Below are 23,098 nucleotides of genomic sequence, written 5' to 3'. Positions count from 1 at the left end.
CCCACCTGGCTGTCCTTCTCTGTGAAGCTTCTCCCAAGAGCCTTTGCCAGCCTTCCCCATGCCATGGTAATGTCCCAACCCAAACAGCAATGACTGGTCTGTGGATAAGTATTGTTTACAACAGGGTCACAGCGAACATCTGCAGGTGAGGGGCTTGAGCTTACTCACCTACTTGGAGCCAGAGAACGAACTCGGCAAGGCAGAGAGCACTCAGAGTTCCAGTAAGACTAGCTACACACAAGCCCTGGGTGTTTTTACATGTAGCACCCTCTAGAATCCTTACGACAAGGTAGGTTTTCTTATATCCCAAGAGGCACAGAAAGCCCAGTGGTCACCCTGAAGGGACAGCACGACATTCAAAACCACATTTGCCAGGGGCCAGAGACGGGACATTTGGTCTCTGCTTTCGTCTGTGTGCTGATGAATAAGGGGAGCGTATAGTGGTTTGTGATGCACCCCTGGCTCATCGGCTGGCGGTGTGACTCTATGCCACTAACCTCTCTGGACCTTAGTGACATTCCTACAGTAGGTTTGCCTACACTCACGTGCACACCTACTGTAAAGGCTGGATCAAACGATGACAGTAGGGCACCAAGCTTCCATGTGAGAAACACAGGGAGGGTCTAGAAAACGGGAAGAGCCTGAACTTGGAGCCGGGGCCTGTCTGCCTGCTGCATCTATGGCATGTCCGCATGCTTCCTCCTCCATCAGTGGTCACCCTCCATTGAAAGCTGGTTCTCTAGGGTCGCACCCACTACAGAGTCACAAATACATTTTTATCCACTCTGTGCCCATGTTCTTCATCTTCCCCAAGAAAGCATTCCTGAGCCACTGTAGGTACAGGAAGGCAGCGGGGGATCAAATGTCTGACTGCCCAGGGACACTGTTTCTCATCAACTCAGTCCAGCAGGTCCTTGCACACACAGGCATCACACGCTCACTGGACATCTTAATCAGTCAGGTCATCTGTTGGTGCATCCATCTGACTTCCTTTGGGGACAAAACCATGACTGCTCTCAGCACCCCTGACCTGCATGGAGTCGACCTTGTTCACTGTCTACAAGGCAGAAGGAAAGAGGAGAAAGCTGTCTTATAGTTACCCTGGTTCTGTGTATATAACCATACCCCAAAGTCACTATCAAAAGTGCAGTATAGGGGGGCTGGAGAGATGGCTCAGCGGTTAAGAGCACTGGCTGCTCTTCCAAAGGTCCTGAGTTCAAGTCCCAGCAACCACATGGTGGCTCACAACCATCTGTAATGAGATCTGATGTCCTCTTCTGGAGTGTCTGGGGACAGCTACAGTGTATTCACATATAATAAATAAACAAACCTGGAAAAAAAGCAGCCCTGTGCATCCTCATCCCGAGCACACTGAGAGTAGGTGCCTAATAAACTCTATATAGCTAGAGCAACCACTGTGTCCCACCAGCATCAGCACCGAAGGATCACCTGTGCTGTGACATTACAGTGCTGGCCGCTGCTGCAGCCGTTGCCGCCACCGACACTGACAGGAACTTTCCAGTTCACTGTTAATCTTCAGTACCACTCTTGTATGGTCCCTCACTGACTAAAATGTCATTGTGTGGCACACAATTGTTCTCTAAGTGGGCACGGGCTAACCATGGTGTGATAATGATGCTGAAACAGGACCATGTAGTAAGGACCCTGAGAGAATGGAGCAGGTCCCACCCACCACAGCATGAACTGTCCAATGGTCTGCAGGTGACAGTGTGAGGGGGACACCTACACCATGACACTTGTGACTTGGCCACCCAGCTGTCAGCTCCCTAGAAAACATCATGACTTCCCCTTACTGCCTCCCTGGCATTTCCTTATTATGGTTCTACTGCAGCCACAGAGCTGGCCCAGAATTCACCCTATCCTGACTCGTGCATTCATGGTGACACCCAGTGTCCTCCTTCCCTGTACTGTACACTTCTGAGGCTCTGCACTTGTTAAACTCCCCTTGTCAGAAGAGGAAACTGAGTCTGGACTGGTAACACTGCTGAAAGTGAAAAGGCAGGACTCCGGACACCTGTTTACTGCATGGAGATTGTCACCTCTGCCATCACCTGGGCCTCCAACAACACTAACATCTTGTGGGTGCAGAGCAAAAGCTCCCCATGTTTCTGTCTTGGTTTCCCAATAGCATAGTTTGTCTCCACTGGGCGCGGGGGGTGGGGGGCTTTCTAGTTGTTCTGTATCCACCTTGCAGGACAATGGTGCCGTGTGCCCCCAGGATATCCATCAATCCACACAGGGTTGGGATTCCACACAGCGCCAGGTGTCAGGGAAGGACTGGAAAGGGTTAACGGTGCCTTCTCCCCCACCCCCACAACCCCCATCCCCCAACCCTGGACTCCAGGCCCCACTTGAGCTCCTACAGGCTTTCTCTAGAGCTGGCTGAGCCTGCAGAACAGCCCCCCCCCCCCNGCAATCACTTGGACTTTGGGGGGCCTTTGTGCTTTAATAAAGACGGTATTACTGAGTGGCAAAGTTTCCTCCCTTCCAAGTCCCCTTGCTGCTGCCAGAGCCCTGCTAAAGGTGAAGCCCAGCCATTCAGCACCAGAGAAAGGGCTGAATTGGATGCTGGACTCTTTGACTTAATGTCACGATCTACCCTTTCTCCCAAACTGCAGCAGTGAGAGCAGCACCTAGAACTGCGGGGTGGCTTCTGTACCCTCGTACCCCCATGGGGGCCCCTGGCTGGGACCTTCACATGGCAGCTGCTGGGGTGCTCTGCATGCCTCTCATGATTGCTCCAGTTTCCTCTCTGAAAGCAGACATCATCCGCCGCTAGGGCAGTCGGTCCCACCACCAAGGCTGCTGGAGGGCTGGGAGGCAGGGCTGCCCAGGTCTCCTGAGCCTGTCCTCTGCTCTTTTACAAGTCTGTCTCTTTAACTTCCCTGTTCCTTTCTCTCTTCCTTCATGCTTCACTGAACCCATTAGGCACTTCACAGGGCACTCCTGATGTCTAGATCACCATGTGGGACTTCCATCTATGCTTCAGCGGTGGGAGGGAGGGAGGGCAGAGTCTCCTGTGCCCCCTGGGTCGTCTCCATTTGCATCTCCATGTACCAAGTGTGCACCTGTGGACCTGCTCCTCCCAGGCCCCCATGGACTCTGACAGCCTGGGAAAACTGTCTTCTGATTTACCCAGCAGCGTCACCTTCCTCGTGGGTTCGTGTGCGGACAGAACGGGTTAAGAGTGAGCAGCCCAGGAGGCACTCACTGCTCAGTCATCTGCCTCACCACTTCTAACATCCAGACCAGACACAGTCTGTTTGGGAGTCCTTGTGTCCCCTCCAGCTTCTCTCCTGGTGGCTGAATGGGGCGAAGGGAAAGAAAACAAACTCAATTCAAGGCTGTTTGCAGCTGTTTCTGGGTGAGTGTGTCTGTCTGTGTGTGTGTGTGTGGCTTTTTTTTTTTTCTAACTTTGTCCCCCCCTGCCTTGGTGTCCTCGGCCGTTGAATAGAACAACAACAGAGCCACAGAGCAGTGAAAAGACAGGATTCTTCTTCAAATCCCAGCTAATCCTGCAGCTTCCTCTGAAGGGGCAGCGGGGGAGGTGGGAAAGGACCACTGTTGTTCTCTTAGGTCCTCCCCTCCCAACCACTGCTCCTGGAGACCAGGAAGCAAGGGGGAAAAATCCATAAATCACTCACGGTGAAGGACAGAAGGGACAGGGAGAGACAGGATGCCAGCCGAAGAGGAGGCATCTCATCGGGGCAGCCTGAGCTAGATGGGGCAGCTGGGCTGCTCACCCCTGCTCAAAAGGTGGAAGACAGCAGGCATGCAGCGTCTATGTGGGCAAGGATGCCACCCTAAAGGGGTTGTGGGTGTAGCCTCTGTCTGACCCACACCTCTGCCATTGCCTTCCTGGTTATCTGTGAGCAGAGATGCACTCAGCCTTTCCTCCAACAACCTCTTAATAACATGCAGAAAGTCAGCCATGTTCCTCTGCTCCAAAGGTCTCCTTGTCCTTAGAACTAAGTCCTGCCCCTTTGTACAGTGCAGAAGGTCTGATTCAACTCTCTGCTCATCTCTTGTCTGCCAAGCATCAACTCTCGCCCTGGTTTTGTAATGCTCCTAAGTTCACCAGGGCTTCCCCACCTGAAGAATTATAACATGTGGCTTGCCCCTCGCCTGTCTGTTCCATGCCCCCTCTCTCTCTCTGGGGAGCCCCTTCAGCATCCTTCTACCAGACCCTAGCAGTCCTCAAACAGCATTTCTGTTATTTATTTATTTCCCTCTGTAGGAAAGGAAAGGTTCCACAGTCTGTGCCACTTGACACTGAAAACAGCCCCACTTGGTGTGCAGTGCACAGTGGGTGCACGACCAACACTCACTGGGTGGGTGAAGGTGTGGACAGAAGAATTGGGCTCCCTAGAAAATGAGTGCTGGACTCAGATAGGAGCTCTTAGTAGAATAGTTTTTCTACCATGCTTAAGGCTCTGGGCTGCAACCCCAGCATTGCCAAAATAATAAGCTAAACTTCAAACACACAAAAGAGCATCTGAATATGGGAAATACTGTATGAGGAGCCAGAACAAGCAATGTGTTTTTCTGAGTGCCTATGTGGGCACATGTATGTGTATATGTGTGGATGATTATGTGTGTGCATATGTGCGATTGTATCTATTTATGTGTATGTATTATGTTTGTGCATTTGCATACATACTTGTGTACATGTATATGTATGTGCATGCCTGTGCATGAGTATGTGTACATGCACATGCACATATTTATGATTGTGTATCTATGTGTATATGTATGCATATATGGACACATATATATAGGTATCTCTATATATGCACATGTGTGCATGTGTATGTTTATGTGTATATATGTACATATATTGGTTTATATGTATGTACATATGTATATGTATCTATGTGTGTACATACATGCATGCATATGTGCACACCTGCATATATATGTTTGTGTGAATGTATGTTTATGTGAGTTTGAGTATATATGCCAATTTAGGAATTATATATTTTTTTCACCTGTGTGTATGTGTGTGTGTGTGCATATGTATGTGTGTGTGTGTGTGTGTGCATATGTGAAGGATTCTTCACAGACAGTCACTGATGCTTCTCAGTGGTTGAAATAGCCCATGCATTAGATGACATCAGTTTTGACTCATTTCTTATTAAAAAGGAAATATTTACATTGCCAGTTTAGAAGACTGAATTTCAGATTGCTTGTGATTTCAGATTTTTAAAAAGTTGGGTTATTCGTACAAACCTATTTGGGATATTTATACTTATTGTTCCCATTGAGGTAGCTTGACTATGGGACCAAGACTAAACACTAAATTCAGCTATGCTCTTAATCATCTTAAATGCACATCCTAAAGGTAATTTTATATATTTCAGTAAAATTGTACACAAAACAGAATTGAACAATATGGAATTTCTTCAAGTGTCCTATCAGCATTATCAGGTGTCCTATCAGCATTATCAGGTGTCACATCAGTCATATCAGGTGTCACATCAGTCATATCAAGTGTCACATCAGTCATATCAGGCGTCACATCAGTCATTTCAAGTGTCACATCAGTCATGTCAAGTGTCACATCAGTCATATCAGGTGTCACATCAGCCATATCAAGTGTCACATCAGCCATATCAAGTGTCACATCAGTCATATCAGGTGTCACCTCAGTCATATCAGGTGTCACCTCAGTCATATCAGGTGTCACCTCAGTCATATCGGGTGTCACCTCAGTCATATCAAGTGTCACATCAGTCATATCAGGTGTCACATCAGTCATATCAGGTGTCACATCAGTCATGTCAGGTGTCACATCAGTCATATCAGGTGTCACATCAGTCATATCAGGTGTCACATCAGACATATCAGGTGTCACATCAGACATATCAGGTGTCACATCAGTCATATCAGGTGTCACATCAGTCATATCAAGTGTCAGTCATATCAAGTGTCACCTCAGTCATATCAGGTGTCCTATCATTCATATCAAGTGTCACATCAGTCATTATCAAGTGTCACATCAGTCAAATCAAGTGTCACATCAGTCATATCAAGTGCCGTATCCGTCCCCAGAAAGCTTTGGATTTTGGAGTATTTTGAATTTTGGGTTTTTAGGTAAGGGAATGCTTGATCTACAAGTGAAGTCTTGTGGGCTTCTCAGCCTCTCGCAGTCTCTCAGTCCCGCCATTTGTGGCAATACTGGAGTGAACAGGTGCAGCTTAAAGATACAGACAGTGGGTCAGGTCTGCTGAAGCCACAGCTGGCCAACTGCTGGTGTCAATGAAGGCCAAGCACAGTCAGCACGAGAGGATGCGGACAAAAAGCCTTGGGATACACAGAGCTACAAGCGAAAGGTTGACAAGGACAGCGCCAGCTCACAGGCAGTGTTCTAATCAGATGGGAAAGAGGAACTCTACAAATTTACTTGCAATTTGTGATTCATGGGAGACACAACATTTGTGTTTGTGCAGAAAAGTTTTGTCTGTACAAAGATTGTCAACAGACTTGGCCATTAACTGGACGAGAGATTAGCGGAGTCTATCAATATGATTTAGTGATCTTGTGTCCCTAAGACCAAGAAAGGAAGTCAAAGGCAGAGGAAGACATGATAAATTTAGTAGATGTATAAAACATGGATACAAGAAAATCACAGGCTCTCACAGCCATTGCACTACATTGAGCTCCATAGAGATAGCGCTGGAGACAGCGAGAGCTGGACTGGCACTGGTCGACTCTGTGCCTCATGGAGGAAAATCAACTAAACATGGGCAAAAAAGATACTAAGAAGCTAAGGGGCAAAATGTCCTCATATGCATTCTTTGTGCAAACCTGCCGGGAGGAGCACAAGAAGAAGCACCCGGATGCTTCTGTCAACTTCTCAGAGTTCTCCAAGAAGTGCTCAGAGAGGTGGAAGACCAAGTCTGCTAAAGAAAAGGGGAAACTGGAAGGTATGGCAAAGGTTGACAAGGCTCATTATGAAAGAGAAATGAAAACCTACATCCCCTAAAGGGGAGACCAAAAAGAAGTTCAAGGGCCCCAATGCACCCAAGAGGCCTCCTTAGGCCATCTTCTTGTTCCGTTCCGAGTACCGCCCCAAAATCAAAGACGAGCATCCTGGCTTATCCATTGGTGGTGTTGCAAAGAAACTAGGAGAGATGTGGAACAACAAACACCGCAGCAGATGACAAGCAGCGCTCTGAGAAGAAGGCTGCCAAGCTGAAGGAGAAGTACGAGGATAGTGCTGCCTACAGAGCTAAAGGAAAACCTGAAAAATTGAAATGTAAGGCTGTGTAAGATTTGTTTTTAAACTTAACACACTACCGAATGTGTCTTTAGATAGCCCTATCCTGGTAGTATTTTCAATAACTAACCTTGCCTGATACAGTCTGGGGGTTGTAAATTGGCATGGAAATTTAAAGCAAGTTCTTGTTGGTGCACAGCACAAAATAGTTATATATGGGGACAATAGTCTGTTTTTTGTTTTTGTTTTTTTTTTCTTTTTTTTTTTTTCATCTTCAGTTGTCTCTGATGCAGCTTATATGAAGATAATTGTTGTTCTGTTAACTGAATACCACTCTGTAATTGAAAAAAAAAAATGCGGCTGTTTTGTTGACATTCTGAATGCTTCTAAGTAAATATATTTTTTTTATTAAAAAAGAAAAGAAAAGAAAAGAAGAAAAGAAAATCACAAAGTTGCCTCAATGATCAGGGTCCCTATTAGTCCTCCACAGTGACACCTTATCACCTGGGAGATTACAAGTCCTCATTCAGCCTTGTTCACTCAGGACCTACAATATTATTAACAAACACTTGAGCTTCTTTTTAATCCACAGGAAACTGCTGAAGCTTCCCCGGTGTCCAGATCAGTGGCTTTCATGCGGGTCAAGATCCCTTCAGGGGTCAAACATCAGATATCCTGGATATCAGTTATTTACATTAAAATTCACGACAGTAGCAAAACTACAATTATAAAGCAGTAACAAAAGTCATCCTGTGGTTGGGGTCACCACAACACGAGGAACTGTATCCAAGGGTCCCAGCATTAGGAAGGTTGAGAACCACTGGTCTAGAGAAGAAATGGCACCCAGACCTCAGCCATTCTCCGGTGGCTGGAAAATACAGTGAAGAGTGAGCAGCCCTTGTGTGATCAGAACTACACCCAAGGTCTTGCCTTTGAATCTGCATACTGCTCCTCGCTGAGGGCACAAAACAGGTGCGGACGTGATTTTTGAATGCCACACGTGTATCTGTCCAATGGACGGCCTTGGGCCAACGGTATGGTCTTCTGTGACTTGTAAGAGAGTTTTACCTTAAAAAGCAAAGATGCCCCCAGGGTCGAATGCACTGAATTCTATCATTCTAGAGACCCTAGAAGTTCTCAGCTTCTGACCTGCTCATTAGTTTCATCACTGATTTGCCACTGAGCATCTGAGAGCTCAGTTGCAGCTGCTCGTCTGAGAGTGCTCACTCACACAGGCTGCATGGCTTTACCTATGCTTGAGGGCTGCACGCTGCATGCTTACTGAGGACCACATTGTCCACTGTCTTCACAGGGTAGGATCTGTGCTCCACACCAGGTTTATGAAGCAATGGATGTGTAGCAGAGCACTTTCCTGCATCCCTTTCCCCTGGAGAAGCATCTTCTGAGGTTGGGGTTTCTCGTAGGACCCTAGAAGATACTGAGCATTGGTCTCTGGGGTATCAGATGCATTCTGAGGGAGATGACAATGGTAGAAAAGCCCTGAGGCTCATAGTGGCCATTTGGGGCATGTCCCTGCTGGACAGTATTATAGGGACTTCATCTGTGGTACATCCCAGCTTCCCCTGGGATCTGTATGTCAGTCATCCGTTCCCAAAAATCCATTGATTATGAGACCAGGTAAACAGTGCCTGCCTCCCTGACCATGGAAAGAACTGAGTAAATTGTGCTGAAATCAGGAGCAGTTTTCACCTTGGAGACAGAGGACTCCAGGAGTTTTTCTCATATTAATGAACGTGTCAGCTAGAACATGTCAGACATTGAGCTCCAACTCTGGGAAGCATGCTGGATCTTCAGGAAGGAGATGAAAAGGAGATGCTAGCCCATCCAGACCTGGACAGTCCAGGGAAGGTGACTGCCTCATTCCTTAAGGAATGCCATGCAAATAGCTCTGGCTAGGGTCTGCATTCTGGGATCAGAGGTAACCACTGCCCACACAGGACATCTTAGATAACCCAACATGCTGTTTTCAGATGTCTTTGAACAGAATCTAAAAGACTTCTGGATTCCAGACTTATCTCCAAGATGCAGTGGGAAAAAAAAAAAAAAAAAAAAAAAAAAAAACCCAGTAGCTAACCCATGCCATACACCATGCCCNGGCTGTTTTGTTGACATTCTGAATGCTTCTAAGTAAATATATTTTTTTTATTAAAAAAGAAAAGAAAAGAAAAGAAGAAAAGAAAATCACAAAGTTGCCTCAATGATCAGGGTCCCTATTAGTCCTCCACAGTGACACCTTATCACCTGGGAGATTACAAGTCCTCATTCAGCCTTGTTCACTCAGGACCTACAATATTATTAACAAACACTTGAGCTTCTTTTTAATCCACAGGAAACTGCTGAAGCTTCCCCGGTGTCCAGATCAGTGGCTTTCATGCGGGTCAAGATCCCTTCAGGGGTCAAACATCAGATATCCTGGATATCAGTTATTTACATTAAAATTCACGACAGTAGCAAAACTACAATTATAAAGCAGTAACAAAAGTCATCCTGTGGTTGGGGTCACCACAACACGAGGAACTGTATCCAAGGGTCCCAGCATTAGGAAGGTTGAGAACCACTGGTCTAGAGAAGAAATGGCACCCAGACCTCAGCCATTCTCCGGTGGCTGGAAAATACAGTGAAGAGTGAGCAGCCCTTGTGTGATCAGAACTACACCCAAGGTCTTGCCTTTGAATCTGCATACTGCTCCTCGCTGAGGGCACAAAACAGGTGCGGACGTGATTTTTGAATGCCACACGTGTATCTGTCCAATGGACGGCCTTGGGCCAACGGTATGGTCTTCTGTGACTTGTAAGAGAGTTTTACCTTAAAAAGCAAAGATGCCCCCAGGGTCGAATGCACTGAATTCTATCATTCTAGAGACCCTAGAAGTTCTCAGCTTCTGACCTGCTCATTAGTTTCATCACTGATTTGCCACTGAGCATCTGAGAGCTCAGTTGCAGCTGCTCGTCTGAGAGTGCTCACTCACACAGGCTGCATGGCTTTACCTATGCTTGAGGGCTGCACGCTGCATGCTTACTGAGGACCACATTGTCCACTGTCTTCACAGGGTAGGATCTGTGCTCCACACCAGGTTTATGAAGCAATGGATGTGTAGCAGAGCACTTTCCTGCATCCCTTTCCCCTGGAGAAGCATCTTCTGAGGTTGGGGTTTCTCGTAGGACCCTAGAAGATACTGAGCATTGGTCTCTGGGGTATCAGATGCATTCTGAGGGAGATGACAATGGTAGAAAAGCCCTGAGGCTCATAGTGGCCATTTGGGGCATGTCCCTGCTGGACAGTATTATAGGGACTTCATCTGTGGTACATCCCAGCTTCCCCTGGGATCTGTATGTCAGTCATCCGTTCCCAAAAATCCATTGATTATGAGACCAGGTAAACAGTGCCTGCCTCCCTGACCATGGAAAGAACTGAGTAAATTGTGCTGAAATCAGGAGCAGTTTTCACCTTGGAGACAGAGGACTCCAGGAGTTTTTCTCATATTAATGAACGTGTCAGCTAGAACATGTCAGACATTGAGCTCCAACTCTGGGAAGCATGCTGGATCTTCAGGAAGGAGATGAAAAGGAGATGCTAGCCCATCCAGACCTGGACAGTCCAGGGAAGGTGACTGCCTCATTCCTTAAGGAATGCCATGCAAATAGCTCTGGCTAGGGTCTGCATTCTGGGATCAGAGGTAACCACTGCCCACACAGGACATCTTAGATAACCCAACATGCTGTTTTCAGATGTCTTTGAACAGAATCTAAAAGACTTCTGGATTCCAGACTTATCTCCAAGAATAAATCTAAAAAAAAAAAAAAAAAAAAAAAAAACAAACCCAGTAGCTAACCCATGCCATACACCATGCCCTCGAACCAAGTGCACCTCCATCCACTGTTGGTGTAATCTTGGAACCCCACCATTCACAACAAGCCCATGAGCTGGCCTGATGTGCTTACTCTGTAACACTGGACAAGTCTGCCTTTTGTCTCCTTGCCTCGATGTCTTCATATATAAAGTCAGGGTGGTATGAGCTTAATGGCTTAAGGGGTTTTAGTTTTGACAAAATAGCTCTCACCCTCATGTCACTGTGGCATTGGGGACACAGGGAGCATCTTATGGAAGCCATCCTGCGAGAGTATGGTCCATCACCTCACCATATCCAGCATCACTACTGCCTTGAAAAGCACTTGTTCAGACATATCCAGCACCCCCTGAGTACCTAAGCACTCTCCTTTCTCTCTGCCTTTCTCTGCCTCTACCACCTTCTTAGCTCCCCTTCCAGAACAGACATTCTTTCCTGCAAAGGTATTTAACCTCAGGCCTGCCCTGAGAAAGTGGGGTAAGGTTTCACTCGTCACAACTCTCCATATTATGACAATAAACGCCTTAAAACCATGGACTGTCTCTTCTCATCAGGATCCACCATGCTGGAGCAGTGGAGCAGGTCTTTTTCTTAAGAGTCCTGTGTCTAATCTCACACAGGAGGCCTCTCTGTATTCTCAGCCAGTCTCCACCAAGCCACAAGACAAGGACTCTCCCCCCTGTGGGACCCGGCGGGAGCTCTCTCCTCCTGCCCGTGCCCCCCTCCTCTGTTTTCAGCTCTTCCTCTGCATCCAGTGGCGACTGTGATGCCCAAGAGTGAGAACCTGCAGTCCCTGGCTTCCATGCAGCAGGGTACCCATGGGCCTGCCTCCAGCATCATGGGGCTCTCAGACTGTGCCTCCCCACCCCCAGAGCTGGGTCCTACAGCTTCTCACAGCCTGATGCCCACCCAGCAGCGGTGTGAGGTGCGAGCAATCAAACTTCATACATCCACCTCCACAAGCAGCCCTAGCCCTGTGGTGGACCAGACGTGTGACACCATTTTAACCCACAGAAGAGGAGTAAAACAAGAATTAAAGAGAGGTAGAGTGCAGAGTTCTGAGGTGAGGCAGAGGCAGTCACCCTGCCTCTGGTTCTCCATCTGTGAAATAGAATATCAGCTCCCCACAACGGGGAAATGGGATGTCCAAGGCAGATGTGGAGGGCCAGGAGAGAAGGACGGCTGAAGATATGCTTGCTTCTTCTCCATCTTGACAGCTTCATTTGAAATCTCCCAGACTGAGCCTGCCCTTCCTACAGCCCAGTTCCCCAACAGTTGTTCTCCAGCACTGGGGCTGACTACCACCCTGGACAACAGTACACAGCCCATGCAAGGGTTGAGGGCGCATGCGTCTTGCTGTGGATGCATGCTGGGAAACAGACTTGAGGATTGAGTCCTGATTCCAGATACTTTGGTTGTTGTTAAGATTAATTTTACAAGTGTGTGTGTGTGTGTGTGTGTGTGTGTGTGTGTGTGTGTGTAGATACACATACATAAGCAAGGTGCCTGTGGAAGCCAGAGGTATCAGATCCCCTAAAGCTGGAGTTATAGGAACTTGAGAGCCACTCAAATGGGGTCTGAGAACCTACCTCAGGTTCCCTAGAAGAACACCAAGCTGCTTAGCTAGCTCTGCAACTGCTGAGCCTGGCTCTTAACAATCCAGTTATCCTCTTCTTCAACTAGAGGAGGCAGCAAGGAGGGCCACAGGGGAGAGCCAGCCAACAGTTTGAAGTATAGCAGTAATATAAGCATCATTCCTTGTTTGCAGAAGCAGAGGGATGCTATTGCTTTATGACATCATAACCCACAGAAGGCAGAGGTTAGCAGATGACATGGATGGAGGGACACTAATGTCCTTGTTCTGCTTGCTGGTGTTCCCAAGCACCTCTGCGACAGCCTCTCTGCACACCGTGCTCTACCCATGCTTTCCCAGCTTCCCTCCTTTGGACCACTTTGAGTCACCTAACAGCTTCTTCTCCCCACACCCCCAGCCTTGAGGGATCTCTGGGGAGCAGCTTTCACAAGGCCTGGCGTTGCTCACCCCTCTGTCCTTGGAAGCCTCATTTCTAGCCCTCTCCTCAGACAAGAACTTATAACATAGGTAACAGACAATGACCTATGTCACCCACATTCATTAAGAGTGACGGAGTCAGAGAGACCCATAAGAAAATGGTCGCAGACAGAAGACTAATGGCCTTGATGCTCAATGTCAGGAGTAAGAGCAGCAGGGGACCATGGAACCAGAACACCTGATTTCCAAACATTTCCAATGAATTAACTTTTCCTTTAATTCCTTTTTTTCCCTAAGCCACACACAAGCAGGCTCGACATGCCCACAAAGGTCACATTTCTATTCCTCTATCAATCTGGCAGCAGCACAGACGATGCTGTGCTCTCTAACCAACCCACTCCTCGCCCCCGTGTACTTTCCAACTCCCTTGTGATCGGAAGAGGCTATGGCCCATGTTCTGATTGATAGCCTATGAGTGGAGGAGACACACACAGCTAACTGCCAGGCAGCTCAGAGTTGGCCACTATCTCCCTTTCCTCCTCCACTGTGACCCTGAAGGTCACCTTGTACAGCTGGTACAGCAGTGCTGTGAAGACAGAAGGCTCTGCTCCCCACTCCCCACTCCAGGAACATGAGGCATAGACACATCTAAGGTGGTTAGTGGGAAGACCAGCATGGCCTGCCCTGGTAGGTTCCTGGAGTCAGGCTCAGTACCATAAGAACTGTCATAGTCATAGCTGCTTAGCATATTTCAGTTTTCAATACATCTTATCCTACCTTACCTTTGTGACTCTCGACTCACTCAGGAAGGTGGTATAAGGCTTTATTTTACAGAGGAAAAAACCAAAGCAGAATAGCCCTGAAGGGAATGGTAGCTATGTGGAAGACCTCCCAGGTGGGCTCCTCGTCCATTGCTCTCCCCATCTCTCAACTTAGAGCTGGTACTTCCAACATGAGCTTCTTGGTGACCAATATATAGGTCACCTGTTACCTTCTGCAGAACCCATCCTTTGCTTATAGACTTGATTCTCAATGGTTAACGTCTTACCTTTCCAGTTGACTTAGTACCCTTCCAGATGCAGAAGTAGCAGATGGTCCAGGCTGCCAGGAGACATAATGCCAGCTCCCAACGGAGGTTCCCAATGTGCTCAATGCCATCAGATATAGCCAAGACCCGGCGTCTGTGGAGAGAGGGTGGGGAGTCACTGGACGGAAGAAGGCCATTGTGCTTCTACCAGGAGGAGCCAGGACAGTAGAGGGTCAAGGATGGGCTGCTCTCCAATGTCCCCACCCTCCAGCCTCTGTCATTAACCAACTGTGAGACCCTGGGCTGAGCAGAGGGCCTCCGAGAAACACAAGACCCAGCCTGTGTTTTTGTGGAACCACACTCTAGAGGAAAGGAAAAAACCATGTGGCACAATGGACTTAGGAACCATCTTGCCAGGTCTGATGTATCTGGGAAACTACGCTGCTATGTAAATAGTCTGTGTCTTTAGGAGAAGACTACACATTGCAATCCTGTTGAACTCGCGGGTAGTCACAGGGCCATGGATCATGTGTCAACTCACAGAGTAGCTTCTAGAGCCAGCTGTCACGGCTCTCCAGCTCTCTGTGGTTCCCTTCTCCCTCCCTTTGCTGTGATCATAGAAAAGTGTCATGGTGAGGTTTCTAGAAGCCCCATTCCTAAGGGATTGCCCAAGACACAGTACAAGCAATACTAGAAGATAGTGGATTGCCTCGCTCAGATTTCTGGAGCGCTTGTCACTGCAACATAACAGTCCATCCTTGCTGCTGCAGGAAGCTCCTGGAAGCTTCCTGGGAGAAGGGATGCAAGATCTGCACCCTGAAGGGAAGCATACAGATTGTTCTAGGCTAAGGCAAACCTCTAGAGGCAGAGTATTATGCATTTTGGGGACAGAGGTGCAGGGCACAGAGGGCAGACGGAATGGTGGGAGGAGAAGGCAGAGGAGGGATCCATGCCAAGGAGGAGGAGAACCCATGCTAACAGGAAGAGGTGCCCATGCTAAGAGGACCCAGGCTATAGAGCATTGAGGATACCAGGTATGCTAGAAATGCCTCTGCCAGGGCCTTCTCCAAGAGCGCATCAATTCTTCAGAGCTGACACATGCCTGGCTCCCAGAGCCCACCCTGGGGTTGTGTTTCTTTAAAGTCAAACTCGCCACGCTCCATATTGTGTCCAACCGTGGCACTAGCACAAACCCCCTCCACACTTGCTCCACGAACCCCATTCTGATTGCCAAGCCACCCCCACCAGACGGTGCCAGTCGCCTTCAGTGCTCTGAGAATGTCCCCGGAGAAAGGAACTCCCATCCCACCAAGCATGAAAGCCACCCTCAGTGTCTGTCTCCCTGGGAATCAGCTCGGGTCTGATTCTGCATTAATTACTCAATGACACCAATTAGCACTGGTCAGCAGGCTCCCTGTAGCCCCAGCCCCTGCTGGAGAAATCAGGCAGGCCCCCAAACAAAATCAGACTGTGGGCAGCCTCTGAGTTACTAGAAACCAGCTTACGGCTAGAAGAAACAGGAACAACCGTACTCAGTACTCATTTCCTGGGTCCTACTATGTGCTAGGCACTCATTAACGTAGGTTCTGAGAATAGGTTAGTATATTCAACCAGGCTAAGCTGGACAAAAGAGAGGTGCAAGTTAAGAGAAGAGAAAGGAGTTGGCTGGCCAGGCCCAACAATGACCACAGTTCTTGCTTGGAGAGCTTTAGCAGTCCTCAGCTTGAATTCATCTGAGGCTCTCACACCTCACAAAGACATGATGAGTCTTTAAAGACATTAAAGGAAGTCTAGTGTGGAAGCCGAGAAGCATCTTTGCCAAGCAGATCCCTGGGAGCACTGGGCCATGGATTTCTTACCAAATGAAACACTTGGAAGCAGGGAGACTTACCAGAAGAGACTCACAATTGCCACTCACTTGGGTCATTTTTAACTCTGCCTTTTTCTTGACAGGATCTGGGGGATGAAATCTCCTTTACCTTACTCCCCTGGGTCAATTCTACTCACCCTGCAAACTATGTCTTACCTAGAATTTCTTACAGGAAGCTTAATTTGGGCCCTCTGTAGCAGTCAGGACAGGTTGAGTTTTGCCATAGTAACAAGCATCCCCCCATCCCCTGAGCTCTCAAAGGTGGAAAGCAGCAACATTCCTTTCTTGCTCATGTATAAGGGATCTTTTGAAGAGTTACTACAGGGATAAAATTTTGCCTGAGAAATGTCACCACTCCCTAGATTGTACAGAGACTTTCAGGGTGCCCACTGCCTCTCCTGTCCACATTTTAAGAACCCAGTAACAGATATACATCTGTTGTCTTGTAATTGCTACTCCAAATGTCCCAAAGGATAGCCCATTGGTTGGCAAGGAGGAATGATCTAGATAAGACCTCGGGTTGCCATGCATGGACCTGACACGGCATGGTCTGTATTCATCTAGTCTAGGTTTGGGACCACTCATGAAAAAACAGACAGGTCACCTAGCTTTGTGTGTGTGTGTGTGTGTTCAACTTGTCTGTTGAACTGTGGATCTGAAGTCTAAAATACACAGGGACAGAGAAGGAGGGAGCAGGCCTGCGAGGAGTGAGCTGGCTCCACTCTCTGGAAGCTGTGCGCCTCAGAGGCTTGAACAGCCAGCCCTGGCGCCCCCTCACTGAACCATCTCATTTCCCAATTGGGAAGCAGCACACAAAAAGCCGAAGCGGATGAACTGCTCTTTTGTTCCGTCAGACTCTATTTGAAAACATCTTCAAACTATTTTCTTTACATTGGACCAATGCTGATTGTCCCTCAGAAGGTTCTGGAGAGAAGCTGGGCTCGGTGGATGGGGTTCTCAGCTCACTGGGGTACGGGGCTGTTTTAAAACCCACAAGGGCAGCTTTTGAGAGCATGGGGGCTGGGGCACTCCACAGCAGAGACTCAGGGAAGGCACAGCTCTTCCTGGGAAAAAGCTTTCTTAATGACCCTCCCCCATCAAGCACTGGAACACAAGAGGCAGCTGAATGAGGAAGAGCTCTTTGCCAACATGCTGGCCGGCAAGGACCCAGGACCGGACCTCTGGACACTGTGCCCGGAGCGGACACACTCAGCACTCAGGACTAGCCAGAGCTTCTTGAGGAAGCTGAGTGTATGCAAGTCACGCCAGCTGAGCACTCTGTACTGGTATTGGAGCAGATCCAGAGAGCACCTTTTAGCGTATTTCTGGAGGTTTCCCCCAGGAGGCTGAAATCACCCTGGAGGGATAGGGCCAGGTGTCTCCAGCCCTTGACACATATCAAACAGTTGGGCTCAAGGCCAGCTCTGTTTCCCCGCCATCTGTTCCACCGTGGCTGGGGAACATCACCTCTTTGGGTCTCATCTGTAAAAAGGAATTAATGGTACCTCTCTCCACAGGCTGCCCAGGCATGAGAACATCTAACCCATGCCAGGAGCCTTGAGGCAGGGACATGCATTATTGCTTCAAGGATGGGGAAACTGAGGTACAGCTGAGTTCAGGAACTTGGTAGAGTCACATCAGCAAGTGATAGAGCATAGGTGGAAATCTGGAAGCCTCCAGCTAGTCACTGGATCTCCCAGAACCCCAAAGTCACCACTGCATTCCCCCCAGCTTTACTCATTACAGACTAGAGCTGTCTCACACACCCTGCACTATGAATAAAAGGAATACCAAGTGCCTATCACTCCTTCATGGATTGCTATATTCAATCCATGAATATAGCAGGTGCTTACTGAGCACCATCGGGATGGTGGCCGCTGTCCCAAGTTAGAGGTTTCATAACAGCTCAGGACCCAGTGGAAAATGGAGACAAGGAAACTGCCCGTCCTGGAGAGAAGAAAACAGCAACACCTCAAGGCACAGTGGGAAGCCATCGCTAGCGTCAACACCAGCGCCAGAATGTGGAGGTCATTGGGGGGTACCGAAAGATAGGAAGGAAGTTCGAAAAAAAAAGGCAGAGAGAGAGAGGCTTTTGGGGGCAGGAAGTGAACCCAGAGCAAAAGCTGGAGGCTGGCAATGGTTCCGTGGGGCATGTGTGTCCAGTGCTGAAGCAGAGTTGCCAGTGAGGTGAGGTGGAGTGTGAGCCTTGTGGAGTGTGGGGCTGCATCCCACAAGGGTGTTAGAAGAGTCTGAAGACCTCTGGAGACCCAGCTTCGGCTGTATCCGGAAGAATGGACTGTAAAGTTGGAGCACTGTGGGGTGCCCAGTGTAGAGGATTTTGCTTTAGTTAGGTCAGTAAATGGAGAAGGTTGTGATCAAGGTAGGAAGTGCCAGTGGGGAGGGATGGATGGGTTTGAAAGTGGCAGAGGCAGAAGGGGACTGCCTGAAAGAAGAGGGCCATGGACCCTGAGAGGTGGCCAGGTCCAGAGAAACAGCAGGGAGGTTGGCAAGGCAAATGGGAAAGCAGTGAGTGGGTACCATACTTTAAGACAAAATGGTGTCCGAGTTTGCTTTCTATTTGTGTGATAAAACACTATGATCAAAAGCAACTTGGAGAAGAAAGGGTTTATCTTAAGCTTACAGTCAACCATAGAGTGAAGTCAGGGCAGGAACCTAGAGGCAGGAACTAAAGCAGAGGCCATGGAGGGGTGCTGCTTCCTGGCCTGCTCCTCAAGGCTTTCTTATACCACCCAGGACCACCCGCCTAGGGTGGCACCACACACAATGGGCTGGGCCCTCCCACATTAACTGTCCATCAAGAAGATGGCCCACAGAAATTGCCTAGAGGCCAGTTGATGGGGTCATTTTATCAAATGAGGTTCCCTTCTCTCAGATAACCCCAGATTGTGTCACACTGAGTAAAAGCTAAGCAGCTCAGGTGGCTCAAGGTGGGACACTCAGTGACTTAAAAGCCTGGAGCCCACTGGGTCTCTGGAACCAATGCTTGGAAAACAGGCAGGGTGAAGAGTCACACCTAAGCCCTGGTTCAGGGGCTTTCAGAGAGAGCTGGAAAAGGGAGAATGTCTGCCAACTAGTACAGGGCCCAGAGAGGGAAAATCCCTTAAGGAGGAAAAGGCGGGGCAGAGAGGCAGGGCAGCATGGGAAAAGGACACCTCCCCCACCCCCAAGACAAACAAGAGGGGATATGGGGGCAAGTGACTGATCTGCCCACCACCAAGGTCTCGCCTCTCTGTGTGGGGAGACCTGTGGGGAGCTGTAGGGAGGTGACAGCTCAGCTGGGTGGCTTTTTCAGGGAGCAAAATTCTTGCATCAGAGGAGCGAACAGGTTAAAGGGACACAGTGGATAAGAGCTGTCAAGGGAAAGTCCAAGAGGGAGGGCAGAGTTCCAGATGTAGGAGGATAAGGGCATGAAGGGAGGGATGGGAAGGACCTCTCCACAGAGAAAGGGGTGCCGGGAGAAAGCAAGCCTAGAGCACACACTGTGCCTCCCTATTTAAGGAGACTGAGAGGGAACAAACAGAAGCAGCTGACAGTGGAGGGGGCTGTGACAGTAAGGGGAGAGTTATCCAGCTCACTCTATTTCATCTTCATAGCAAACCACTGTCAGGCGGTTAGTCCCAGCATCCTCTATGTCCACGGGGCATTGATTCTTGACCCCGCTGATGCCAGGCCCTTCTATTTAACATGGTGAAATATTTGCACAGAACCTGGTGTAGCCTGCTGTGTGGATTAAACCATCTTAGAAGTACTTATAACCCCACCCCCAGTGCTTGTCAAACAGCCGATCTGTTTGGGGACTAATGACCAGGAGAAAATTCAGGACATAAGCAAAAAAAAAAAATTTTTTTTCCTGAGTATCTTCAGTCCGTGCTTGGTTGAAACTTGAGATTCAGAACCCAGACATGGAGTACTGGCTGTTCACGCATGAATGGTGAAGCTGAGGCTCAGGCTGGTGAAGCAATTGTCCAAGGTAGGATTGTGGGATTGGAGTTAAATTCTTTGGCTGACACCAGATGCCTGGTAGAGACCTACCAAGAGGAAGCCTTGGGCTTCAAACCTCTGTCTCTGAGGGCCCAAGGGAAATATCTGAAATCTTCAATGCGTCCTCCCAGCCTCCTTCTCCTTTCCCTCTAGAAGGTTCACCTACCCCGTGAGTTGGCCCTGCTCTAGGCAGAGGCAACAATCTCTCAGAATGAGATGGATCTGATCAGAGGCAACAGAGTTGGAGACCCCAAATCCCTGGCACACTTCCTCTGTCCCTTCCTCCATCAGAACCTAAGAGAGGCCTTACAGAGGCTAGCTCCCACCCTCCCCCGGGATGCCTCATCTTCATGTCCCGCACGGAGCCTGCAAACAGATCACCTTTCTTTAACCTGCCATGTGGGTTGGCAGGGACATGGAGACGGCCCTAAGCTGGCACAGAGGGGCTAGGCTATAAATAGCTGTGTTGGTCTCCCAAAGCAACCAACTCCAATAACAACAAAAAAGGCCCATCACCAAAACAAGTGTGCTTCCCTGGCCCCTTCAGGGGAGCCAGGGCCACCTCCGGGAATCTTCTGCCCAGATTCTACTTACGGTTTTCTGGGAATGAACTCAGCTCTTCAACTCTTCCCATACCTAGGGGGCTCCTAGAGTGTCTCCAGCTCAGACCCCACAATTATGCTAGAATGGAGAATGAGGACCCCCCCTTCATGTGAATGCTTTGTCTTGGGGGCAGCCAGATCAGAAGTACATCTTGTAGATATGAGTTTGAACCCCCAGAATCCAAGGAAGGTACTCAATCAGAGAAGTAACTTGGTGGGAAGTATCTGGGGCTACCTCTAGCTTCTTGTCTCTGTAGAACCTTCCTGATAGATAAACAGGCATCTCATCAGTCTCCTGCTCATGTCCACTCTCGTTTGCTCTTCAGGGAACCTCCTTCTCAATTTTCCCAAGCTGACAAAGTTTCACCCAACCTGCCTGCACACTCCAGTTCAAACTGTACAGACCACCACAAGTCTCCTTGCTATAGTCCCCACACGGTGCAGACACCTCACTGTGCACCAGGATCTCTGAGGCTTAAGCAATGCAAGCTACACTGTGGAAAGCAAATGCTTGAGGCATTGCAAGGCATCCATCTCCATCCCAGACAGCAGCTCTGCCCCTGCAATGTGAGCACAGCCAGAAGCAATCTGCAAATGAGAGTGTGGCTCTCTTCCAATAAAACTTTATTTACAGAAACAAGGATTTGGCCAGTAATTTGCTGACCCCTGTGACTTCTTCAAGGCACTGAGTTCTCAGCCCACAGTGGAACTTCATTCAGGAAAACACTGCTTACTCCAGACTTCCCTAGGAATTCTCTTAGACGATCTGAAATAAACACCTCAATAGCTCTGTCTAACCTAGCACTCCCTGCTTTTACAGACATCCTTCAGGAAGATATGGAGCAAAACCACAGTAACAGCCACTCCCCAGCCACTAGGGTGGTTGCAATGCAAGAGTCAGAAACAAACAGCACCAGCAACAATAGTCTCATACATTGTAAAGATGTAGCATAGGTTGGGGAACAGCTTGATACTTTTGTAAAGTTAGACACAAAAAAAACCTAACAACTCAGTTGATAAAGTGGCTTAGCAGGTAAAAGCACTTGGTCCATGTCTCAGGAACTTGAGCTCAGTCTCTGGAACCTGTAATGTGGGGAAGAGAACTGACTATTGAAAGCTGTTCTTTGACCTTTATACATACATGATGCGGTACATGTGTGCGCATGCACACACAATACACTAATAGTAAGAACCAAAATTTAAGTTAAAAATAATCTACCTAGCAATTCCACTCCCGAATACATATTGCCCCAGAAGTGGCAAACACAGGTTCAACCCCAAACCCACACATTAATGTTCCCGACAGCATTCAGTCCTCATAGCCCCAAGGAGAAGCCACTCAAACACCCATCAGCTATGGACACCAATAGGATGTGCAGTGCCCATGTGACGTAGATTCTATTACTTTAAAGATAGGATGAAGTGTAGGGTGAGGACTCCCAATCCCAAACCCAACTGCTCCCAAAGCAGAAACCTTTTTGTGTGGCAATTTGACATCATAAGTAGAAAAATTCCAGCTCACAGTAAACTCCTGATGCACTGGGAATACTGTATAAAGTCACCTTCGCTGTGTATGAAACACAAATGATCTTCACTCTGTATGAGCTGTATATGAAACATAAATAATTTTGTGTTTAAACTTGGTGTAAGTATGCCAAAAGCTAGGAAAGAATCCAAGGTCTGAAACACTTCTGGCCCTAAGCAGGGTAGAACTGGGACACCCCTCCTGCAGTGACTCAAGCTGTCATTTCGGGGGACGACCCTTGAAACCATTACATGAAAGAAGCCAGTTACCAAAGATGGAGTTCCATCTATATACTTTGTCTAGATGAGGCGAGTTCATGGAGACAAAGCCGATGAGAAGTGGCTTGGAGGTAGGAGGAGACACACGGTAGACCATGGCAGTTAATTTGGGAGATGGGAATGGTCTAAACCTGTGTTCTGATGCTGCCCGCTGTAAGTTTATACAAGACTGTTGAGCTGTATGCTTAAAATGGTCTCATCTTATAGGTAAATTGTACCTCAATAAATCTACTAAGCAGCTGTTCAGTCAGCTGTTTCTGCTTTCCAAGGTACACATCGTCCCCAACTTCAGTTGCTGATGCTCTGCCATATTCTGTAAATATTAAATGGGAAATCTCAGAAATAAACAATTTCTAAGTCTTAAAATAGTGCATCATTCTGAGCGGCATGACAAAGCCTGTCACTGTGCTGCGACATCCTGTCCAAGACCTGAGCTGTCCCTGGGACCAATGTCTCCACAATCTATATGCTGTCCACCTTGGGAGCTTCCCTTAACTGACTTAATAAGCACCACAAAGTGCAAGAATGGGGATCTGGTGACTTTGTCACGGTGGTATTTTTGGATGTTACTATTAGTTATTACTGTTAATCCTAAGGGACCACTGCAATTCCACATTGTGCATGACATGGACAGAAACCCGGACACTTAGGCTTGCCGTTTGGTTTTGCAATCAT

General features: G+C 48.2%; 1 protein-coding gene across 1 annotated transcript in view; it reads right to left on the bottom strand.

Moving 5' to 3' along the window:
* The window catches only part of Slc6a11 (solute carrier family 6 member 11), a 119,362-nt gene that overhangs the window by 74,891 nt on the left and 21,373 nt on the right, over positions 1-23,098 (bottom strand). Inside the window, exon 5 of the mRNA XM_021190390.2 lies at positions 14,168-14,300. Within this exon, the coding sequence (XP_021046049.1) occupies positions 14,168-14,300 (133 nt within the window). The remainder of the gene's footprint in view (positions 1-14,167; positions 14,301-23,098) is intronic.

Source organism: Mus pahari, chromosome 2 (assembly GCF_900095145.1).
Source record: "Mus pahari chromosome 2, PAHARI_EIJ_v1.1, whole genome shotgun sequence".
Lineage (NCBI taxonomy): Eukaryota > Metazoa > Chordata > Mammalia > Rodentia > Muridae > Mus > Mus pahari.
This window is presented reverse-complemented; position numbering and strand designations above follow the sequence as displayed.